Source organism: Elgaria multicarinata, chromosome 1 (genome assembly GCF_023053635.1).
Source record: "Elgaria multicarinata webbii isolate HBS135686 ecotype San Diego chromosome 1, rElgMul1.1.pri, whole genome shotgun sequence".
In the NCBI taxonomy this organism is placed as follows: Eukaryota; Metazoa; Chordata; class Lepidosauria; order Squamata; family Anguidae; genus Elgaria; species Elgaria multicarinata.
The window spans coordinates 64,082,167-64,104,507 of record NC_086171.1 but is presented as its reverse complement, the minus strand read 5'-3'; the positions used below and the strand labels follow the sequence as shown (position 1 = coordinate 64,104,507).

Below are 22,341 nucleotides of genomic sequence, written 5' to 3'. Positions count from 1 at the left end.
ACATGAAGGCAAAAGCTTCCCCCTCCCCTGCCGTCATTTGTCTGAAAGATTTGGTATTCAGAGGTATACTGCCTCATCCCCCCCTGGTTAAGAACATAAGAATAGGGTGACCATATGAAAAGGAGGACAAGGAATCGGTGGGATTGTAAAAAAAGCCACTTGGATTCTGCTAAGAATATTGGACTAGTTATGTCTTTGGTCTGATCCAGCATAGCTAAGAGCTATGCTGGATCAGACCAAAGACATAACTAGTCCAATATTCTTAGCAGAATCCAAGTGGCTTTTTTACAATCCCACCGATTCCTTTCCACCCCACAATTCTCTTCTGCAAGCGGTGGGTCCCACCAATTCCGTTGCAAAAGCGGGGCCCACTGCTTACGCAAGAGAGGTTTAACGAACGCTTCCTAGAAAAATCCCCCAAACAAGCTGAAACGCTCATTTCTGGAAGGAGGCAAGTCAGCAGAGCTCTTTTATGTGAGCTTTGCTGATCTGCCTCCTTCCATAAACAAGCATTTCCACTCATTCCAGGTTGCCCCAGAAGTGCTAAATTGCTGTTGCACAAGCAGTGGAGGCTGATTGCACAACAGAGTTGGTGGGTTGTAAGAATCAGCGGGGGCGTAAACACCCCATTGGATTCTGCCCTGTTCCCACAGTAGCCAACCAGCTGCCTGTGGGAAGCCCACAAGTAGGACACGATGCAATAGCCCCCTCCTGCTTATGTTCCCCAGGAACTGGTATTGAGAGGCTTACTGCCTCTGGCACTGGTGGTAGCATGTAGCCATCAGGACTAGTAGCCGTTGGTAGCCTTACCCTTCATGAGAGGCTTTCCTCTCCTTCTCACAGAATCCTCCCCCCACCCACAACATTCCACTTACATCGAAGATAAACAAGAGTCTGCTTTAACTGAGGTATTTGCCCTCCAGGTAGGGTTTAATGTAATGATGTTTGTTCTTGTATGTAAGTTTTATTTTACCTGAAAACCGCAGCTTACCAAACTATATCATATTTATATTCCTTGAGAGAAATATCTCCCCTAGGTTTTGTAATCATTTCATTTCATTAGACTTTTTTTTTAAAGCATTCCATTTCAAGAGCCAAAAAAGACAAAGAAAAAAGGCTAGTACAAGGATAAAGGACCCTATTTTGTGCTGATGGAGTACTCAATAATAGAGTTGCTACCATATTTTTGGCAAAATTCCTGTGTCTTTAAAAGCTACATGTCAGGGGGAAAGAATCAATAGGTGAAGCTCTACTTGGTGTGAAGTAGGGTGCCCAGATGCCCTCTTTTATAGAGGACAGTCCTCTTTTTGAAGGGCTGCCAGAGGACCACTCTCTATTTAAAGGCCTGCTCTGTTTGAAAGGCTGTCCTGAAAGAACCATCAGAACTGTTGCCCATCAACAGTTAGTACCTGAACAGCAGACCGAACAGGCAGGCACACAGGTCAACTGGTCACAGTCTTCCCCTCAATGGCAAAATGTACTGTTTCTCTCTTTAAATTATAATAATAATCCCTGAATGTGAAGCTTTACATATAAATTAGCATATGCAAATTTTATGCAAATAACTTTGCCCTCTTTTTTGGAGATGTGTTTCCTCAGCAATTCATAATTGGCTACCCTAAGTGGAGTGCTTTGCCTGATAATTAATTTAAATATTTACGTATTGCCTTTAAGGGCTATATTGGTTTCTGCCGACAGTTTACATAAAGTAAAATCATCTGAAAAATAAATAGAAAGCCAACATAAATAATCACAAATTTTATAAGTTACTGCCTGTCATGTATGTGCTAAAGCAGGAGTAGGCAACCTTGTCTGGCCAATGGCCACATTTCTTGGTGGCTAACTTTACAATGATCCACATGTCAGCAGTGGGTGGAGCCATATTTCTCAAATACACCCACACACAAACTGAAAATGCCTAATTGTTTTCTTGTGGGGTCACAACTGGAGAGGGAAAGATTAACTCGTTCCTCTCAGCTGTGACCCCCCCCCCCAGGTTATCTGTAAGGGCCTGGAAGCCCCTGCAGTGAGGTTGCCTCAAGACTCCTACAGCTATACAGATGATGTTCGTAATGATTTCATCATATACTTGGGACTGTTGGCATTCCTGTCAAAATGATGATAGCAACTCTATCCATCAGAAGATAAAGAATTATTATTGTTGTTATCATTTTGAGGGTAGAAATATGATAAAAAGTTTAATGGGGAAGAGATTCTGATACACCTCTTCCACAGAAGGATTATTAATAAAGAAGGAAAATTACTCTGGAGCCATCAAATAGGGAGGATTAGAAGATTATCCACTTGACAGTTTTCGAGATAATCATAAGCCAATTGTCTGGGTAGTTCTTTTATGTAAGCTCCATAAAATAAATGGGAGTAAGACTCTCCTCTTGCATTACAGGGGCTTAGTTATCTATTTCTGCCCTTTCTTCATAGAATGGTGAGGGGGGTGGAATCTCATCTTTCATGAATGTCTTGCTGCATATTTCAACTTAAAGCTCTTACTGTCAGTAGCTGAGCCTCAGGAGAGGTGTTTCAGCCTTTTAGAATTTGGGGGGGGGGACTGCCCAAAAGCTGAGAAACTACCAAATGATTAGGGCTTTGAAGAAAGATGGTGGAACCAGGGGAAGCGGGTTGCCTTCCAGGGAACACTGGAGGGCTAAATTTGGTACCCTGAAAGGCCAGATTTGTACCTCGGGCCTGAGGTTCTGCACCCCTGAATTACAGGAACCCAAAGAATGCTGTTCTGTGCCCACAGATGTCTCTGTGAGGGGAAAGTCAACCGATAGGAAGGAATGATATTTTAAGCAGAATCCATCAAGCCACATCAAAAGGATTAGCTATGGTTTTTTTAAAGAATAGCCAATCTGGCCTCAGATCTTTTGAGGGATTCATACCCTGCATATATTCATCATTGGATGTTGCAATATCAAATGATTTTTGCATGTATTTAAAATATTTTTATGCCACCTTTCAAGGTAAAGTCTTCTTAAGGAAGTTTGCAAGGTAAATTTTTAAAACAAACTGTAAATTACAATTAACAGTTAAACATTACAATAAAACATTTAAAATAACAGCAACAGTAAGAATTCCAGTTCTTAACATAAAAATGGGCTTCCATACATTGAAAAACATTCTGGAACATCCTGGTTTTTAAAGCTCATGTAAAAATAGTCAGGGAGGAAACCCAAGCGTGGGTCCTGTGATGGGGACTCCATCTGAGAACTTGCATGTATGAATGAGCTATCACAGATCTAATATCCAGATATACAATTTTCGTGTCACTGCACATCAGCTTAAATGCACTACTTTTTTCATGGAGTATATTCTTACATCCGCTTGCCAGTCATCATGCATTGAGTATTCTAGTGATATAATATTTACATGCCTTCATATGTGTGGAGCAAATGTGTAGTTTAGGATTAGGATGAAGCTGCTCCAGGAGCAAATTCCTTCAGACGTTTTGAAACGGGCTCAAAGCAGTTTTGTGTTTAAAAGATGGGGATTGATTTAGGCTGATGTTGTGGTTTCTTTTCTTTTTAAGTGCCTTTTTGACACAGTTGAGTCAAATTGTGAAGCTTTAGAAAATAGCTTTAGGAAATGAGAACAGATCACATGAAATGAATCTTATGATTAATTCACCAAAATAACTGGTGTGTGTCAGGGGAAATTCCTTGGCTGTTCCCTGCTAGAGTTTTAAAGAGTAGGACAGCAGCCCTCAAAAAGGGAAAAAGAAAGAAGTAACCCCCTAGAGAAATGTAGGAAAGTGTGCTCCATATCTCCCGAACTGCACATGATTTATTGCATGTTCTTTACGTGGCAGGTTCCGGTTCAGTGGCCGTATCCTTGGCCTTGCTCTTATTCACCAGTATCTTCTTGACGCTTTCTTCACGAGGCCATTCTACAAAGCATTGTTAAGGCTGTGAGTATTTGCGCATTGCAATGCACCATTGATCCAAGATTGCATTTTCTCCCTTTGGGGTGGGTGGGTGATGACAGCGCTGACGATTTAAATTTCTTATATGCCTTCTCAAAACAACGAAAATGGAAACATACCAAAGAATTAAACAATTTTTAAAAAGCTAAGAACAGTTAACGATAAAATACCACATCCCGATAAAGCAACTAAATTAAGAAGCCCATCGTATGCAGTGTGGAAAGTCCTAATTCGGCGCTAAAAGTATGGCAGTGTTGGCATCAGGTAAACTTCACTGTGGAGAGCATGCCACATTCTGCATTATTAAAGGATTTTAAAAAGGGAAATTTTATGTAAACTGTCAGAATATGTACTAAGGCTGCAATACTGTGCACACGTACCTGTGAGTAAGCCCCGTTGAATGCAGTGGGACATATTTCCAATAACATACGTAGACTCAGACGGCATGTGTCATCCACTTCCAATACTTCATACGAAGCATAGGTGAAGTGAAGTGAAGTGAGGATGCTTCAGCTTCTAGTTTTGTGTTAATCCCCATGGCTCACAGGTGGGGGGCATGTGAGAGGGGGAAGTGTCGATGAGTAAGGGCATAGAATATGAGGCCAGCAGCACTTGTGAGAAAATTAAGGACATGTGAAGAGCAATGCTGGATCAGATCAAGGGTCAATCTAATTCAGCATTCTGTTCACAGAATAGCCAGCCAGCTGAGTGCATGAGTGCAATAGCACCCTCTCACGTGAGTTCCTCAGCAACTGATGTGTATCACCTCTGATAGTATATTGCTATCATGAACAGTAACCATTGATACACTTATTCTCCATCATGAATCCATCTAAATTGGTGGTCATTTATTATTTATTTATTTATTTATTTATTTATTGCATTTTTATACCGCCCTATAGCCGAAGCTCTCTGGGCGGTTCACAAATACTAAAACCATAATAAAACAACCAACAGGTTAAAAACACAAATACAAAATACAGTATAAAAAGCACAACCAGGATAAAACCATGCAGCAAAAATTGATATAAGATGAAAATACAGAGTTAGAACAGTAAAATTTAAATTTAAGTTAAAATTAAGTGTTAAAATACTGAGAGAATAAAAAGGTCTTCAGCTGGCGACAAAAGGAGTACAGTGTAGGTGTCAGGCGGACCTCTCTGGGGAGCTCATTCCACAACCGGGGTGCCACAGCGGAGAAAGCCCTCCTCCTAGTAGCCACCTGCCTCACTTCCTTTGGCAGGGGCTCACGGAGAAGGGCCCCTGTAGATGGTCATCACTACATCTTGTAGCGAATTCTGTCATTTAGCTATGTGGTGTGTGAAGAAGTACTTTCTTTTCTTTTTCCTTTTTTTTAAAAAAAGCTTATTCTTTTTTGTTTACTGTTTTTAACTTTTGTAAACCGCCCAGAGAGCTTCAGCTATGGGGCGGTATATAAATGTAATAAATAAATAAATATAAATATTGTAAAATTTTAACAACAAAAGAAAGGGGGGGGGAGAATGTGGCCAAATAGATTTTAATATATCAATTGCAATGCATATATATGTGTTTGTGGTACCGTCTGCAATGTAAAAATCCTGCTTGATCTGACCATAGGTCTTTCTAGGCCAACATGCAGTTTCCAGGCTGGCCAGTCAGATGCCAACAAGGCAACAGAATGTCCCCAGCATTTGATATCCAGAGTATACAGCTCCTGACCAAAAAGATTCCATTTAGCTACCATAGCTGGTAGCCATTGATAGGCCTATTCTCCAGCCAGCTGTGCAAACTTCAATGGATACTGGACTTGGAATTTTGGCCACTTCATGTTATGTGCAATAAGCCATCATTTTTGAAGCTAGGGGATTGTAACCTAATCTGTACTCTGTTGTACAAACAGGCCTTGTGACCTTAGCGACTTGGAGTATCTGGATGAGGAGTTCCATCAAAGTTTACAATGGATGAAAGACAACAACATCACTGATATCCTGGACCTCACTTTCACCGTAAACGAGGAAGTGTTTGGACAGGTGAGCAAGTGTGATAAAACTACCAGAGAGTTGGAAAAACAGAGGTGAAACAGCTATAGAAAGGACATGATTATCTGGACGAATGAGCTGGTGGCAGGACATGAGGGGAATAAGAAGATTGGAGATGTTTGAGGTTGGAAAAGAAGGAAAAAAGCAGGGCAGATTGGTCAGTTTGAGGATATTGGGAGAAAAGGGGGGAATTGGCTAACTGAGCAAAAAGCCTGCAGTGAAACCAGGAGGAGGAGGAGGAATTAAGCACAGGGAAATATGCAGGTGATGTAAAATTGTATTGGCATGTCTACACTATAGATGTTAAGAGATTTAAGAATTATTCTCTCTGCCCAGCAAACCGTAAAGGAGAAACAGAGAATTTGCATCCTGCCCTTTCTCCAATGAGTTCGGGAGGCGTACATTGGGGTTACTGCACTTTTATCTCCACAATTGCACTGTAAGATAGTTAACATGGCGGGGAGAGAGAGAGAGGGTGACTAGCTCAAAATCACCCAGTGAACTTCATGTGTTAATGGGAGGTCAAATCCATCTCCTTTGTCCAGGTCCACAGTACATCACACTGGCTTTCAAGCAATCAGAAGCTTAAGAAGAAGAGATACTTAAAATGAACTCAGAAAGACGAACACAAATGTGGAGATGATTATTTTATATAAATATGTGTAGCGTTCCAATTTAAAAGTTAAACATTGTAACATTTCCCTCTTTTGGGGTATAAAAGCATTAATTGTGTGGCGTATATGTGAATATCAAGCTGGGATATTTTAAATGTAATTGTCATTATGCAATCAGCCATTCGTATACAACCCTTCTTCCAAGAAGCTCAGTATTGTACGCATGGGGATTGTCCCATTTTATCCTCACTACAATCCTGGAAAGTAGGTTGAACTGAATGATCCACAGGTCACTCCACCCAGTGAACTTCATAGCTGAACATGGATTTGAACCCAGGCCTTCTCAGTCTGTGTTTTCCCATTGCAGCCCATTGGCAGCTGACCAACTCACATTACAAAACTTCATTCTTTGAAAACAGTGTCATCCCAATTATTCAAAAGTTGATATAAAACAGCACACAACAATAAAAATAACTATAACAACAACAATAGAACTATTAAAATATATAGATTGAAAACTTTTGTTCTTGGTCATATTTGAATTTTGAAACTTGTTGCTTTTGCACTGTTACTGAGTATTTATTTGTCTATGATTCATTTGTTTGCTAGGTAACAGAAAGGGAGTTGAAATCTGGAGGTGCAAATACGCAGGTGACTGAAAAGAATAAGAAGGAGTATATTGAACGGATGGTCAAGTGGCGCGTAGAAAGAGGTGTTGTTCAGCAAACAGAGGCCCTAGTCCGTGGCTTTTACGAAGTAAGTGGCAGGGTCAAATTGTCAGAGTCATGGGTGCAACGGCAGCCAAATGACAACAAATAAAGTGCTTTTTCTGGGCAGAGACATAAACTATATACCGTATTTCTTCAATTGTAAGACGCCATCAATTGTAAGACGCACACTAATTTCAGTACCACCAACAGAAAAAAAAACCTAAGGCACACCCATGATTCTAAGACGCACCCCATTTTTAGAGATGTTTATATGGGGGGGAAAGTGTGTCTTAGAATCGAAGAAATAGGGTATATGCATGTGCACACTAGGGTTGGGGTAGACTTTTGGTTCATTCGCATTTGGTTCACATTTCCGCCTATCTTGGAATCTTATTAGGGAACATCTATATTGGTTGAATGTGCATGATAATAACTAACCACTCTTTGATACTGCACTGTAGTTATTGACTAAACTGTTGCTGACCATAAGGTTCCTGACCCATATTGATACTTTGTGTCAGTTTATGGGGACCAGGAGTATAGCTTAAAAAGTAAACTGCATGGTATATTGTAGGGCTTGAAGGGGAGGAAATAAATGAAACTACAGATGTTATGGAATGAAACTCTTTATTCCACAACATCTGATGTTGTGGAATGAAACTCTTTATTGGTTAGGATTGGTTATTAACATTGCTTTGTAAAAACAGAGTAGCAAGAAATGCTATTCTGCTCAACAAACTAGTCCTGATCTAGCTCAGGTTACTACACCTAGTAGCACCCAAGAACTAGTGGCTCCAGGTAGAGATACATATTCCCTTCTACACAAAAGAAGCTGACCACTCAGTGGTGCCCAAATGGACACTGGAATGTGGATATGCATCCTAATATACAACTTCTTACACATGTAGCTGTCTTCTTCCTGGTTCAGTTCATGGTTGTTTTTCTTTCCTTTTCTTTCATTTACATCTAATATTTTCACTAGTCAGCAGCGTTTATGCTGAAAAATCTCTTAAATTTGGTTTAGTGGTAGCTAATCAGTACAAGCATTTGTTGATGTGATGTTAACACCAGGGAATAGGATACACCCATCTGGTAAGTTGATAATGTTATTCCCTGGATAAAATCTATGCAAAGAAACTGAGTAAACCTGCAACCTGATGAATAAATCTGTGCAATCTAAACGTTTGCAAGCCCTTTCACGGGAAGAACTTGCTTCAGATATCTGATGCTCAGAATGAGGCTGGCAGAGCGCTGAAAACATGCTCAGCTTGTTTAAGACAGTGAAATCAGAAGGTGGTGGTTTTTTCCTGCTTGACAAGTCTGTTTTGGGTGTTCTGTTGCTGTTTACAATTTGTTGTTGTAAAAATGTGCATTTGTCTTTCAGGTTGTAGACTCAAGGCTTGTCTCGGTTTTTGATGCTAGAGAGCTAGAATTGGTTATAGCCGGCACTGCTGAAATAGACCTGAATGACTGGCGCAACAACACAGAATATCGGGGTGGTAAACTATGCAGTTGTTTTTCCTTATCATCTTCCATTTCATGCTGTCCTTGCTCTCACCGTCCTGCTGGAAGTCCTCACTGATCTTTTTAAGAGAGGCTGGATAGAAATTATTTGTCCTATAGACTGTGGCCCCCTTCCCCAACCTGATGCACCCTAAATGGGAGCTGTAGTTCAACACATCTGGATGGCATGAGGTTGGAGAAGGCTGGACTATGGGTTCAGCCCATATGTCTTTTAGCACTGCTGATTCCGCCCCCGCTCCCAAATGAACATACTAGCTTGCACTTGTTCTCAGCCTCACCCCCCTATGATTTCTTAAAAGAATAGTGTAGGAAGTACACATATACCAGGATGCAGCTACAGACAGTCCTTTGTAGACTTGTGGCTATCCCAGGAATTGCTGCAATTCTGTGTCTATATGCATCTATTACTTATTCTCTCTGTATGCAGTTGATGATATATCCAAACTTAAAGACAGTCATGTAACAAGTCTGGTAGGATCATCCAGAGGAAATCTGACCAGGCTGTGGCACAATTTGAACTAGTCCTGGGATGCAGAGTAATCAAAGACAGAGAATGTATAACCTTCCACATTTCGTGTCCTGGGATTAAAATCCTGGTCATTTTAAATTTCAATATAACAAATAAGTTTCCTGTACCCCTTACAATCTTGGAAGCAAGTCCTTTTGGGCTGAAGGAAGTTCATCATCCCTAGTGAGAAGGATTGGGAACTGGCTATAACTGATCCAATTTGTCACACCAGCTTGTGTGTGCGCGCGCACGCATGTCTTGCAAACTGTGCTCCAGGGAACCCATTGTCTTTGGGAAGCTTATCAGTGGGCAAGCTTCCCTGAAAGACCACTTACACACTATTATTGAACTTTCCTGGAAATGCGCAACACTGAAGAAGTTGAGCATATTCTAGGGTGCCCTTCCAATTAATGCAGAGTGACAGTGAGCCCAGCAGAACACCCCGCAGGAAGTGAGTGTGCTGTCTAAGACCCATCTCAGAATCTTCTGCAGTGTGCAAGGGTTCCACAGCATGCATACGGGACTTCCTTGGCACACCAGTTGATGTGGAAAGTGTTCCCCGAAGGTAAAAAGTCTGAAAAACAGCTGAGCTAGAATATAAAAGAGAGCAACGCAGGGCAGCAAGTCATGTTATTTTATTTCATCATCATAAGCAATTGTGACTTTTTTTGGTATGTTTCTAATGCATTTCTCAATTTTACACTTTCTGTTTTAGGTTACCATGATGGACATATCGTAATACGATGGTTCTGGGCAGCAGTAGAGAGGTTCAACAATGAGCAAAGGCTACGGTTGCTGCAGTTTGTCACTGGAACATCTAGTGTGCCATATGAGGGCTTTGCAGCCCTTCGAGGAAGCAATGGGCTACGGCGCTTCTGTATAGAGAAATGGGGTAAAATAACATCCCTTCCAAGGTATGCTTGTATTTTACATAAGATTGTAAATGCTTTTGCTGAAATTAATTATTTTCTTGACAGGACTTAATATCCATTTATAACGCAGCAAAGAGGCACATAGCAGATAAGTTTATATAATATGCACAATATAAAAATAATTTAAAGGCACTTCTTAATTTTCTAATATGATGCATCCAGTGTAAACACAAACTGCAATACCCCTTAAGAGAGCATTCCTATGGTCCATGTGAGAGTGTCCCAGGGACTAGAGGGTATTTCAGATTCCTCTTCCCTTGGCTGTAGGCACTCTTATGACTTCAGGAGGGGAACATCAGATCCTTCCCTCTGTGACCTTGTGGAAGGAAGCCAGCTGTTTTCTTGAGGTCGCATCTGGACCTTGGATGACCTTGCAGAGGTCAAAAGGGGGCGTAACAGTAGGCAGGGAAGGGAGGAGAAAGAAGAGACCAGGATCAACAGAATCCTATGGTTTTTCATCACCCATCGCCATTGACTGCCAGTAGGTGAGCTAGACCTGCTTAGAGGCCCCTCTAGCTGGGGGGCGGGGGAGGGCATGTTGGAGGAGGATCCAGAGGTAAAATTGCTTTCATCCTCCTCCTGTCCTGCTAGCGAAAACATGGCAGGGCACAGGATTTTCAAAAGGCTCCAAGTTCAGAGGGTTTTGTGTAGAGGACAGCAATCTCACAATAGTGTGCCCTCAACCTTCGCTATGGTGAAAAAGGCCAAGTTCAAATTTTAAGTTTCGTAGCTTCTGTTGGGCTTTCAGAAATTTCTAACAGAAATAGTGACCACCAAGAACACTCAGCGGTGTGCCCTACATGTCATGCTGATGGTTGCTTTAAAAAGGACTCCTTTAAATGCACCTCCAACATCATAGAAGACATAGATGGAAATTGATAAAGGGAAGAAAAGATCCTTTGTGACTCCACTTTGTAAACAGTCATGTCCAATTTAAAATGACTGGAAGGGATTTTATCTGCTTATAGCTAGCTTGGTATCACATGTGTCTCCATAATAGCTCAAAGGAATTTAAGGTCACTGTTTCTCAGTCTAAACTATCTCAAAAGTCTGCTGCATGGATTAAACGCCTCCTCCCATGAATGAATAAATTTTATTACGATATGTACCTGCCTGGACCTTAAGATCATCCACAGGGGTCCTTCTCCGTGAGCCACTGCCAAAGGAAGTGAGGCAGGTGGCTACTAGGAGGAAGGCTTTCTCTGCTGTGGCACCCTGGCTGTGGAACGCGCTCCCCAAAGTGGTTTGCCTGGCACCTACAGTGTACTCCTTCCGTCGCCAGCTGCTCTTTAATAGTACCCCAGACCTTGCCACCCTGGACAGGCTGCTTTTTAGGCCTTGTAGGCCCCTTCCAACTCTGCTATTCTATGATTCTAATAGTAGGGCTGGCCCTGAAAGGAATGGCCAGCATATTCAGCACATTCAGTACCTGTAAAGCATGTGGCTTTTGACCTTGTCATGCCACTCACTCAGCTACAACCATTACGCTTCACAACATATGTTTTTGGTCCTATAATTAAGGGAAATGACCAAGCTGTACTACATAGCAGCATTACTTCAACTTGAGGTAGGATGCACTATAATTAGTTGACATGTTTGAAAAAGAGATCTGCCTCACTTTCATCTCTAGTCCAGCTTTGAAGGGTGGTGAGGTTGGGCATATGCCAGGGCCTTACAACCACCCAAGGGCTCAGTGCCCCCAAAGCAGTGGCATTTTATCTCCATTCCCACAAAACACACAAGAAGGATGGAGTCACTGTGAGGGAATTCTCAGTTTCTTCCATGTTAAGAAGGCCTGTTGAGTCTTTAAAATCTCGAAGTCAACACTGGTTGCCTTTCTGGAAACTCCAGATTCAGGTCATGATTAATGCTCAGGTACAATCTGCAACTTGTCTGTGGCTTCCTTTGGGAGGGAGAGTGCCCTGATTTATCTGGAATCAGTCCAAATCCACTGGCAAGACTGGTTCAAGTTTTTCAAAGTAAAGCCTTTGAATCTGCCACAGCCCAAGCTGAGTTCATTTCAGTACACTCTACAAGTAGTAACTATTCCCCACCCCACCCACCCCAAAAAAGCTTTTGGAGAAGTGCACATATTTTCCACAAAATATACTTTAGTACAAATTGTGTGGAATTCCTGTAGAAAACTACTGCAATTAACTTGCTAGATAGAAGAAAGGAACGAAAAGTTTTAGAGGTTTTAAGAGATGCCTCAGGCTTTTGGCCTATCGAGTACTAAAAAGATAATTGGCCACTTTCTGTTTGCCTAACTTTATTGTTCTCATCAAAAAGATTTATGGCCTACATTCAGCTAGTCCAAAGATATTAATGTTTGCTATCTTACATACATCTGCTAAATCCTGAAGTCTTTGCCCAAAGAGGCTTTCTTTCCAAAATTAGATTTTTGGGACTTTGCAACATTTGCCGTTTAGCTAACGGAAGCAATTTTTTCTTTCTTGTTCTGAGTTGGATATATACTGTTATGAGTTTGTTGCCTGATTATAGAGAATGGATATAACACCATGGTTTTGCCTAGAGATACCGATGAAGTTCGCAGAGCTCAGGCCCAGATAAGAGCTTTGGGAGCTTCGAATGCTTGCCTTAAAAAAAGAGGAGCATTAGCAGTCCCCAAATTCATATTCAGCTCAGATTAAAATCCAAGTAGGAGAAGAATTCCTAGCTTACCTTCTCCACTCTGACAACCCCCAAACCTCCTCCCTCCTTCCCCTAAAACCAATTTACCTGGCTGGCTTAGCTTGTGGTGGCAAGAAGCTGCTGGGTGAAGGGCAGAAGCGTACTGCATTCCCCACGAGCAATAGTGGTGGAGAAATACCATCCCCCCCACTGTCAACTCTTGGAAATATGACTCTGTTGAATAGCAGAAGGAGAGAGAAAGTAAGGAGTTGGCAAGTCTTCAGTCTGGAGATGGAAAGGAACAGAGGGAGCTGTAAGTCATCTAAAGGTAGGGGTGTAGGGTCTATCTGTGGGGATCCAATGCAGATCACCAGTTCTGCTGCCTGGTAAGAGTGCCAGTTTCCTCCGCTTGTGCTCTACGTGTGTATTTGTAAATCAAGCAAATCACATAAAGACACTACCCAATACTCTGTTCTCCAAAGAAACCAGTGAGCCTGGACCTTCTCGCCACTTTGGGAAGTGGGGAGTGTGTAGCAATCTCTTTTGGATACTTGAGTTCGGAAGTATTTCGTCCAGAACGTCATTGGCAAATGCAGGATCTCCAGCTTTCTGACAAAGTGGCAGTGGGCGTGGCACTTGCAAGTGGGAAAGGAAGTGCTTAACCCTTGCCCCACTTGACACTTTTCCTCCACAATCCTTTCCCTGGCTATTTCTTCCTCAGCCAGGATTTTGAGATGTGCGGTGGTGTAGTGGAGCTGGAGCTCACAGGGACGCAGCACCTGCACTTTTTGATTCGCAGGGACGCTGATGCCATCTCTCTTGCCCCCCCCCCACCTCAGAATTCTCAGTTTCCTTTGAGCTGAACTTCAATCCCCAAGTACATAGGAACATAGGAAGCTGCCTTTTACTGAGTCAGACCATTGGTCCATCTAGCCCAGTATTGTCAACACTGACTAGCGGTGGCTCTCTGGGGTTTTGGACAGGAATTTTTCCAGCCCTGCCTGGAGATGCTGGGGAATGAACTTGGTACCTTCTGCATGCAAAGCAGGTGCTCTACCACAGAGCCACAGCCCTTCCCTAAAGTAGCCTGTAGGGGATGGGATGCATTTTCTGTAAGCTGTTCTCATCCCACTGCTACTTTATGTAAGTAATGGCAATCACAGCTCCGGAAAATCTATGTTTGCCTCCAGACACATAGTTTCAGCCTTGTTCTATTTGGAAGCTCAGCTGTTCAGCTTATCCTAGCAGTTACAAATTTCTGACAAGGTTGCTAATACTTTAAAAATATACACATGGGTGCTTTTCTTTTGCAGGGCACATACATGTTTCAATCGCCTGGATCTTCCACCCTATCCTTCATATTCTATGCTGTACGAAAAGCTGTTGACAGCTGTCGAAGAAACGAGCACCTTTGGACTTGAATGAGAAAATTCAGGCTTTTCAAGTGTTTTCCTGGTCAGTGACATCACTCTCTTCCCTGCTGCCATATGATTTTCATTTTCTGTGTTTTTATTTTTGTTGGGGGGGATCAGGATTTACAAAAGCTGTGCATGAAGAACAGCCTTCGTTTAAGAACTAACCTTCATGCTTTCATCTTTGGTTTCCAATGGACAACTAGCCTGTATGCAATATAAACAACAACAGTCTCAAGGTCTCTGTGTATCTCCACATACCTCCCATTCGTAACAATGAAAATATGAATGCAAGTTACGCTACACTTGACCAAATGTTACATGTTTACTTCCACCTACGTTGATTAAATAAAACAAAAACATCAAGCATTCCAAGCTTTTATATGCCCATCTCTTCTGGATTACAACCATAATTCATCTTGCGTCTTATCAGCTGTATCTGCTAATGGGACCTGGACAAGAGTCTCTGTCATTCATCCTTGACTTTTTGAACATATCACACACAGGTGAAAGACACCTGTGAGTAAAACTGATTTTTTTTATATACGCACACTCATAATCCAAATCAGCTACATCAGCTGGAGCTGGGCCATATATATGGTGCAGAGAAGACATTCAGAACAAAACAAATGTGTAATGCAATGCAGTGTGTCAGTGATAGTTAACAGTTGTTAATTGCCAGTCTTGAAAAGAACTTGCACTTCTGAGATGAGAGGTAATTTTTATTTTAATACAAATACGCAAGAAGTGCACATTTGTGCACTCGAAAAGGATGTCATTATGTCACAAAACAGACACCACCACCGTACCTAATTATTGTACATAGCAAAAATAACAAGAAGAATACTCTTTCTTTTTATATCTTCTGGTCTTGCTTACCAATTCTTTGTTTTTTGATGTTTAAACACAGAAAAGGAGTATAGACAATCCTGCACCGTGTGTTGAAAGCCATTAATTATTTACGCTATATCAATTGACATAAGAGTTGTAGTTTTGTTTCATTCCTCTTTGATCTGAAAGACCGCATTCATTGTGGAATTGGTTCTACACGAAAGGATTTAGCCCAAATTCACAAAATATGTGTGAAGCTGCAGAGAATGCTGCTGCTGAAATAGCGTGTGTGAATGAGAGTTTTATCTGAGCAGCGATTTAGTGAAACATTTAAAATAGTTCCTAAAGCCCCATTTGTCCATTTAGCAAATTAGTTATTAGCGAATTGAAGAGTCTGTCCTCTTTTGGAAGCAGGTGAAACAATGAATGGCTTGGCTTTGTGGGCTTCACCTTCCATCGCCAAAATGAGGACAGCAAAACACACTGGAACATGCATACTTTGATGGGTACTGCTGAAACTAACTTGGTGGGGGAAGGGTTGGATCAACCATAATATTGCTTTTGCTTTTCTTCACCTCTGCTGCCCTAATTTTCCAAACTCAATCTGAGAATGAGGCTGTAATCCTACATGCACTTATTCAGAAGCAAACCTCATGGAACTCAATGATTTTTACTTCCAAGTAAGCATACATAGGCCCTAGCTGCATGTATATTTTGTCTTCACCAGGATTAGTTCTTATTTTTACATGTATATCTTTGAAAGGTCAAAATGATACAGGTATGCATCATCAGGTAATGTACCATCACAGCAACAAAGAGAGTGTAAGAAACAGTGGTCAATTAAATGTTGTATTTGAAAAGGGGCCTGTTCTCTTGTACCTGGGATGGGATCAGGAGCTGAACTTGTGCTTGAGTGATCTCTTCTCTTTTCCTCTTACTACAGGGAGAGAAGTTATCAAATGCTGGATCTCTCCCTAGTGTGGTAAGGTCTATGAGTAAGGAACATGAGATGTAAGGAACATGACAGAGGGAGCAAATTCTGCTTCCTCTCTGCTCCCCAAGTATGATCCTCAGGTTAAGGAACTGATGAACCCCAACAAAAGTGGCTACATAGTAGTCACTTGAAGAAGGCTGCTACAAATGTACAGGCAGGAAGCATTTTCAGGATGGTCCCTGACCCAAAATGGGTTTTTTTTTAATATCTAAGGCAAAAAGGCATAATTTTGAAAGGCACAATCCAGACAAAGTTAAAAATGTTTATATTCCATATTTCAGATATTTAAGCAAATGTTTTACTCTCTTCTGAAATCAGAGAGAAGTCCTTAATTGTGGCTGGATCATGCCCTAATTAGGCTATGATTGTATCTTTTTACTTTCTTTTGGGAAACCTATACAATCTTTGGAGAGGAAAAAAGAACAAAATAAAAGTAATTTGCAAGGCTCCATGGAACCTGAGAACACCAATTAGGCATATGACTGGCAGATATGCATTACTAGTTTGGGTCTGAGCTGGAGAATAGGTGGCCTAGGCAAGTGCCTTCTATTCTAAATAAAAACCAGCCTTAACTAATCTGTTTTTGCCTGATCTAAAAGAACATAGTGCCTCTTAAAGGTATGTCCAGCCATCACTATCATACTGTATATCTCTTGTTCTATAAGAACCACACAGCAAATGAAATACAATTTTTTAAAAAGCAACATTTCAGGCAAGCGGGTTGAATGAAAATAAATTTTCTTCCCTCTGTGACATTTTAACTTAAAATTACATAAAATAAATAGCATTTTAGATTGAAATGCCAATTTCAATTAAACCAATTAATTTGGCATCAGTTGAAAAAGCAGCAAGACTTTTTTTTCATGGTCATATCCAACTGCATTTTTTTAAGCACATACCATACGACGTAAAATATAATTGCTGTAGAAAACCTATTGATAACTTTGAGCAGACTCAAACACAACTGGCATACAGGCTCTTATTACTTCCAGTGCAACTTGTTTGCAAACCTCATTGAAACAAATAGAGGAAGTACAGCATGAATGCTTAACGGCTCCCACAATATATCTCCTGGTGGAATCCCCAAAAGATTGGCCTCAAATCAATTGTCCAGTACACATTATTTTCAATCTTCTGTGCACAAAATCCTATGGGGATATTGCATCTTGGCATAAGTCCATGTGTGTAAGATTGCAGCCAATGGCACTACAAAATCATATGCATGGTATTGAAGTTGGGGTGTCATCTTAAAAAAAAAAAAGGAACACAAGTGAACTAATCAAGGCACAACTATCTAATTGGTTAGTTCCAGGTGGGTCAAATGTAACAGCATACAAGAGCTACCTTACTCATAAACAAATCCATTCTTTATAATGCTGTATAGTTAGAATTTTTTTAAGTCTTTAAAAGCTATATTTTATTAAAAAATTAAACTATTTTTTGTAGTGTGGTGAAAGATTTGTATAAGCAGTGAAAGCATCGGAGGCAAGAGAGACATGCTCCTAAATTCCACTATACAGTTGTGTTCTGATGCCAACCATATTCTGGGAATAGAAATAGAGTAATGTAGCTTCAGATTTGGCCCTCCAAATTTTGTCTGTTCCTTTCTAAGACAACACATTACAGTTTGGTTCTCCGGATCTCAGGCAAAACAGTGTTCTAAATATCCAAGATTGGAAGCTGTTTTCTTTTACCATTTCTTTTTGATGGCATCTAAACAAAACCACCTAACAAACCCATTTTTCATCTTTTCTGAAGAATTGACTTCTGTAGACTCATCACCAACTACTTATTTGTCCAATTTATTTTAATCTGTTTCTTTTTTAACTATTATATTGGAACTTTGTTACGTTAGTATTGTACTGTGCAGGCTCTGATATGCAAGAGAATAAAAGATAAAGGAGAAAGCCTTGGAACTAAGTTTGGGGAGAAAAATAATCACCTTTTAGAAATTTGAGAATAGGTAATCTTTGAGACACTGATTTTTGCAGGTGGTGGGCTCCATCGCTGGAAGTATTCAATCGGAGGCTGGACATCCATCAGGGACACTTCAAACTGGATTCCTCCACTGAGCAGGGGGTTGGACTTGATGGCCTAAATGTAGGGTGACCATATGAAAAGGAGGACAGGGCTCCTGTATCTTTAACAGTTGTATTGAAAAGGAAATTTCTGCAGGCGTCATTTGTATATACAGAGAACCTGGTGAAATTTCCTCTTCATCACAATAGTTAAAGCTGCAGAAGCCGTGCCCTCTTGAACAGATACAAAAGAGGGCAGGGCTTCTGCAGCTTTAACTGTTATGATGAAGAGGAAATTTCACCAGGTTCTCCATATATACAAATGACACTTGCTGAAATTCCCTTTTCAATACAACTGCTAAAGATACAGGAGCCCTGTCCTCCTTTTCATATGGTCACCCTACTAAATGGCCCCTTTCAACTCTATGATTCTGTATTTATGTACCAAGGAAACCACTTTTTTGCCACAATCTGGAGAGGTTGCATTGAAAAAATGCAGATATTAAAGGCACCACTCACAGACACAGCAACATGGAATTTTTTCCCTGGGATGCTGTCCCATGCTGCTTGGGAGTGTGCATGAATGAAGCAGCCACATGGGTATGGTCAATCTCATTGGTCTTTCCTACCCAACTGTTGCCTTACCCTCTGGTTGGGCAGTGAGGGGAAGTGCCTTGCACACTACTGAGAGTTCATGCAAATAGGGTCAAACACAGGGGAAATCGTGTACCTTGTTAGGAAGTCATTTCTAAGTTTCAAAACAGATGTGAGGGTAAATAAAAACAACCACCTTATATAAGCAGGTTTTGCTCTCTTCATGAACTCAAACCCTGATAACATTAGTAGAACTGAAAAGGTCTGTTTCCATCTGTTGTAAACACTACCTTCATTGTCCCACAACATTGCTTGCATTCATTTGGGCCATATTTTCATGTAATCAATACACTTTTTTCTTCTGTTTGGCATCTTTGAAGTTTTGCTTTGGTGTGGCAGATCTACAAAAGTGGATTTTTCGTAGTTTTGTACAACACAGTCCTGGATTTTGCAATTTTTTCATCTGAAAAACCTCACCATCCCTTCATTCAAGTGCCAATGATTGTTTATTAATGGGGACCAAATTTGGAGTTCACAACCAGGTTGATTGCGTTCTTTTCTGCAGGTCTCATCACAACAAAAGTTTGGCATTGCTCCAGTGTGAGACTAATTGCTTAATCCTAAATATATTAGTTTTTAGATTCCACTTATTAATTTGGGTAAATTCTACTTCCAAGTAAACATGTTAAGATCACAGTCTAAAACTATGGATGTAAACACATATATTTGGCAACAAATTCTACTGAAATCAGGAAGATTTCTTCCCATGCTCAGATATGACGTAACCATATGAAGGTAATCCCATTTCAGTGAATGGAGTTTCTGGATGACAGATATAGCTTTAGAATTCTATGATTAATTTTTCTTAAGTGAAATGTATCTCCCTTGAATTAAATCATAGGTCTATTGAAGTCAATGGGAATACTGTCATTAACTTCAACAGTGATGGAATGTTTCAGGAAGGAATTGCCAGCAAAGACCCAACTTGCTCAGTCAAACACATACCAACAAACCTTTCTACTTTAAAGACGGTGCTTTTTACAGTTATTCCTCTTCCTGTACCTCCGTGTTTTAAAAATTGACTGCAATATTCCACAATTCTGAGTAAGCTTTTCCAAGGTCCAAAAAGGTTGTATTGTTACTTTCTCCCTAGTATGTCATAGTTCCTTTGATCTAGTCAACCGATGCCTGTAGATAGTACATACTAGGTAGAATCAGTATTGAAACATTAGCTGGATTCCCTGCAGCTTCCAATTTATCTAAAACCAAGTCTCTATTATGGGTTCATTAAAGACTTCATATAAGTCAATGGCAGGAAAGGTCCTCATTATTGGGCTGATTTTGCTTATATTGACAGGAAAATGTCACATGATACTCAGGCTGCGCTTTCTATTCAATCATATCACTGTAAAGGAATGTCAATAAAATTTCTTTGTTATGGCAACAAGTAGTGTTATTAATAGTTTCTTTTCTGTAGTTTGCTCTGTAAATGGGGCCTCTTCTATACCTTTCAACTGGACTGGTTTTTCTCACTTTTTGTATAGATTGTTGGGTGTATACAATGTTTAGTCCTATTATTGGAGTACATCCAATAAGGTGCATTTAATGTGGCAGAGCTAGACGGCATTTGGTGGGGCATTAGTAAGTGATGCAACTAATAAATATGGACTAGTCAGGTCTGCAATAGACTAAATTTTAAAGAAATCAGCTTATTTGCATGGCTGTTCCACAGGTAAGGTGTCAAGTTCATTTTCACAGGTGCATCAAGGTACAGCAATGGATGGGCTGTATCTCAGTGTGTCTGATAATTAACCCTAGTATACATATGTTAGCAGAGACAGAGAGTGAGTACAAAACATAAAATACAGGATATGAAATTAATCCACAGTATCAGTTAATTTGAATGGATTTAATGAGTCATGAAGTTCAAAAATTTGGTCCAAATCCAATAGGAAGAAACAGACAAACAGCAGGCTGCACCACATTTTCCAGTTCAAGAAAGTCCAATCTAGAAGCTGGATTGTGCATGCACACAGGCCCACTTAGATAGTTTTAAGCGTTGCCAATTTTCTGTTCAGGAATTATTTATTTATTTTTATGAATCACTTACATTTAAAAATGTCTAACTGATATGTCCTTGAAATATCAGGTGCTACCTGCTAGCTGGCCATACCAGGTATCTTAAAGAGCCCAACTTAAATACTTTGCAAATTGCTTAGGCAATCTCTCAGGGTCAGCTGTAAAATCAAGCTTTCACTTCAGTGAATGCAGAACATAAATCAGAGAGGACATTCTCCAATGCAAAACAGTAGAGGCCATTGTCTTCCACTCCACAACTTTCTCCATTGCTTGCAGGCCAAGAGTGTCTCACTGAAGAGAATGCATTCCAAAAACATCAGACTACAACTGCAGCAGGAGTCTAATGCATTCCAAATTTTTGCCAATGACATTTGAATATGTACAAATATGACAGTGTTCCTCTAAACTGTAAGCAAGCCACAGGTGTAAGGAGGAAGATGTGTGCCATTTTCAGTATTTGCAGGATAGCAAATTCACCACAATTGACCACTGACAATGGGGCTTGCAAATTGGGGCTGAACAAATCATGCTAGTGGAAAAATATACAATATGTGGTTTTACAATACCTGAACTTCTTAAGAGTCCCTGAGCCCTGAATAGTAAGGGAAATTTGCCAGTAGTATTTCATTTCATTCATTGCATTTCTGTACTACCCAATAACCAAAGCTTTCTTCTGTCACTGTCATGCCGTGGGAAGCCATTCCTGCCAAAATTGTCAATCCATCCGGGAGAGATCAAGCCCCAAACTACAGATGCTATTTATATTGCTGCTGTAGCATGGTGGTCTCCCTTTTTTTACTGGCGTGTACACAGATCCTTTCTTGTTTTGGTATTCCCATATTCTCTTCTTGACCAATCTCCTCCATTGGCATGAAAGGTGACTATATAAAGAAGGGTTCAGTAAGTGGCAAAAAAATTGGTAGGTGGAGTTTGCTTGCCATGCAGTGATAAGAGAAAACTGTACCTGCTGAAATGTTCTCTTCTACACATCTCTGAAAGGTGCAGAAGCTGTTTTACTTGGCATCTAATCACCCTACAACAGAGGTTCCACATTTGGCCCATGGAGCCTCCTTGGGTTCCTCAGCAGGCAGGATTTGAGATTAGGAAGAACATGGGATACAGGTGGACAGTGGGGACTCAGATGGCACTAGAATGCACAGCCACTCTTCCTAGAGCTGGATGAATCCCTTTCTCTGTGCCTCTTCCAGCATAGAGAAAGGCAAAGTGTCAAGTGAGGGGTTGATGTTGGCATCATCTGGGCCCATCGTGGGGCCCCTAACTGCCCAACATAGCACTGTGCCTCTGCTTTACAAGCATGTGTGCAGTCAATATTTACAAACCAATATACCTATTCATCCATCCGTTCATGTGCTGGTGTGATCTGGGCAATCTCAAATTTCTGCACTAATTGACTAGAACCCCATACAAACTGAAGGAAGCCACTTCCTGCATTGACATCAGCAGTGACTATTTAGGATTTCAGACCCACCCACCCCATTCTAAACACTTTACGGCTATAATCCTATGCAAATT

The 22,341-nt window shown here is 40.7% G+C and overlaps 1 protein-coding gene across 2 annotated transcripts in view; it reads left to right on the top strand.

Moving 5' to 3' along the window:
- The window catches only part of HECW1 (HECT, C2 and WW domain containing E3 ubiquitin protein ligase 1), a 241,410-nt gene extending 225,201 nt beyond the window's left edge, over positions 1-16,209 (top strand). Inside the window, exons 24-29 of one of the 2 annotated variants that reach the window (XM_063129464.1) lie at positions 3,827-3,925; positions 5,823-5,952; positions 7,185-7,331; positions 8,670-8,781; positions 10,033-10,231; positions 14,194-16,209. In XM_063129464.1, coding sequence (XP_062985534.1) covers positions 3,827-3,925; positions 5,823-5,952; positions 7,185-7,331; positions 8,670-8,781; positions 10,033-10,231; positions 14,194-14,305 — 799 coding nt within the window. In that variant the 3' untranslated portion in view covers positions 14,306-16,209. Of the gene's footprint in view, positions 1-3,826; positions 3,926-5,822; positions 5,953-7,184; positions 7,332-8,669; positions 8,785-10,032; positions 10,232-14,193 lie in introns of both variants that reach the window. The other variant, XM_063129455.1, reaches the window with a different exon arrangement.
- Positions 16,210-22,341: the final 6,132 nt, after the last annotated feature.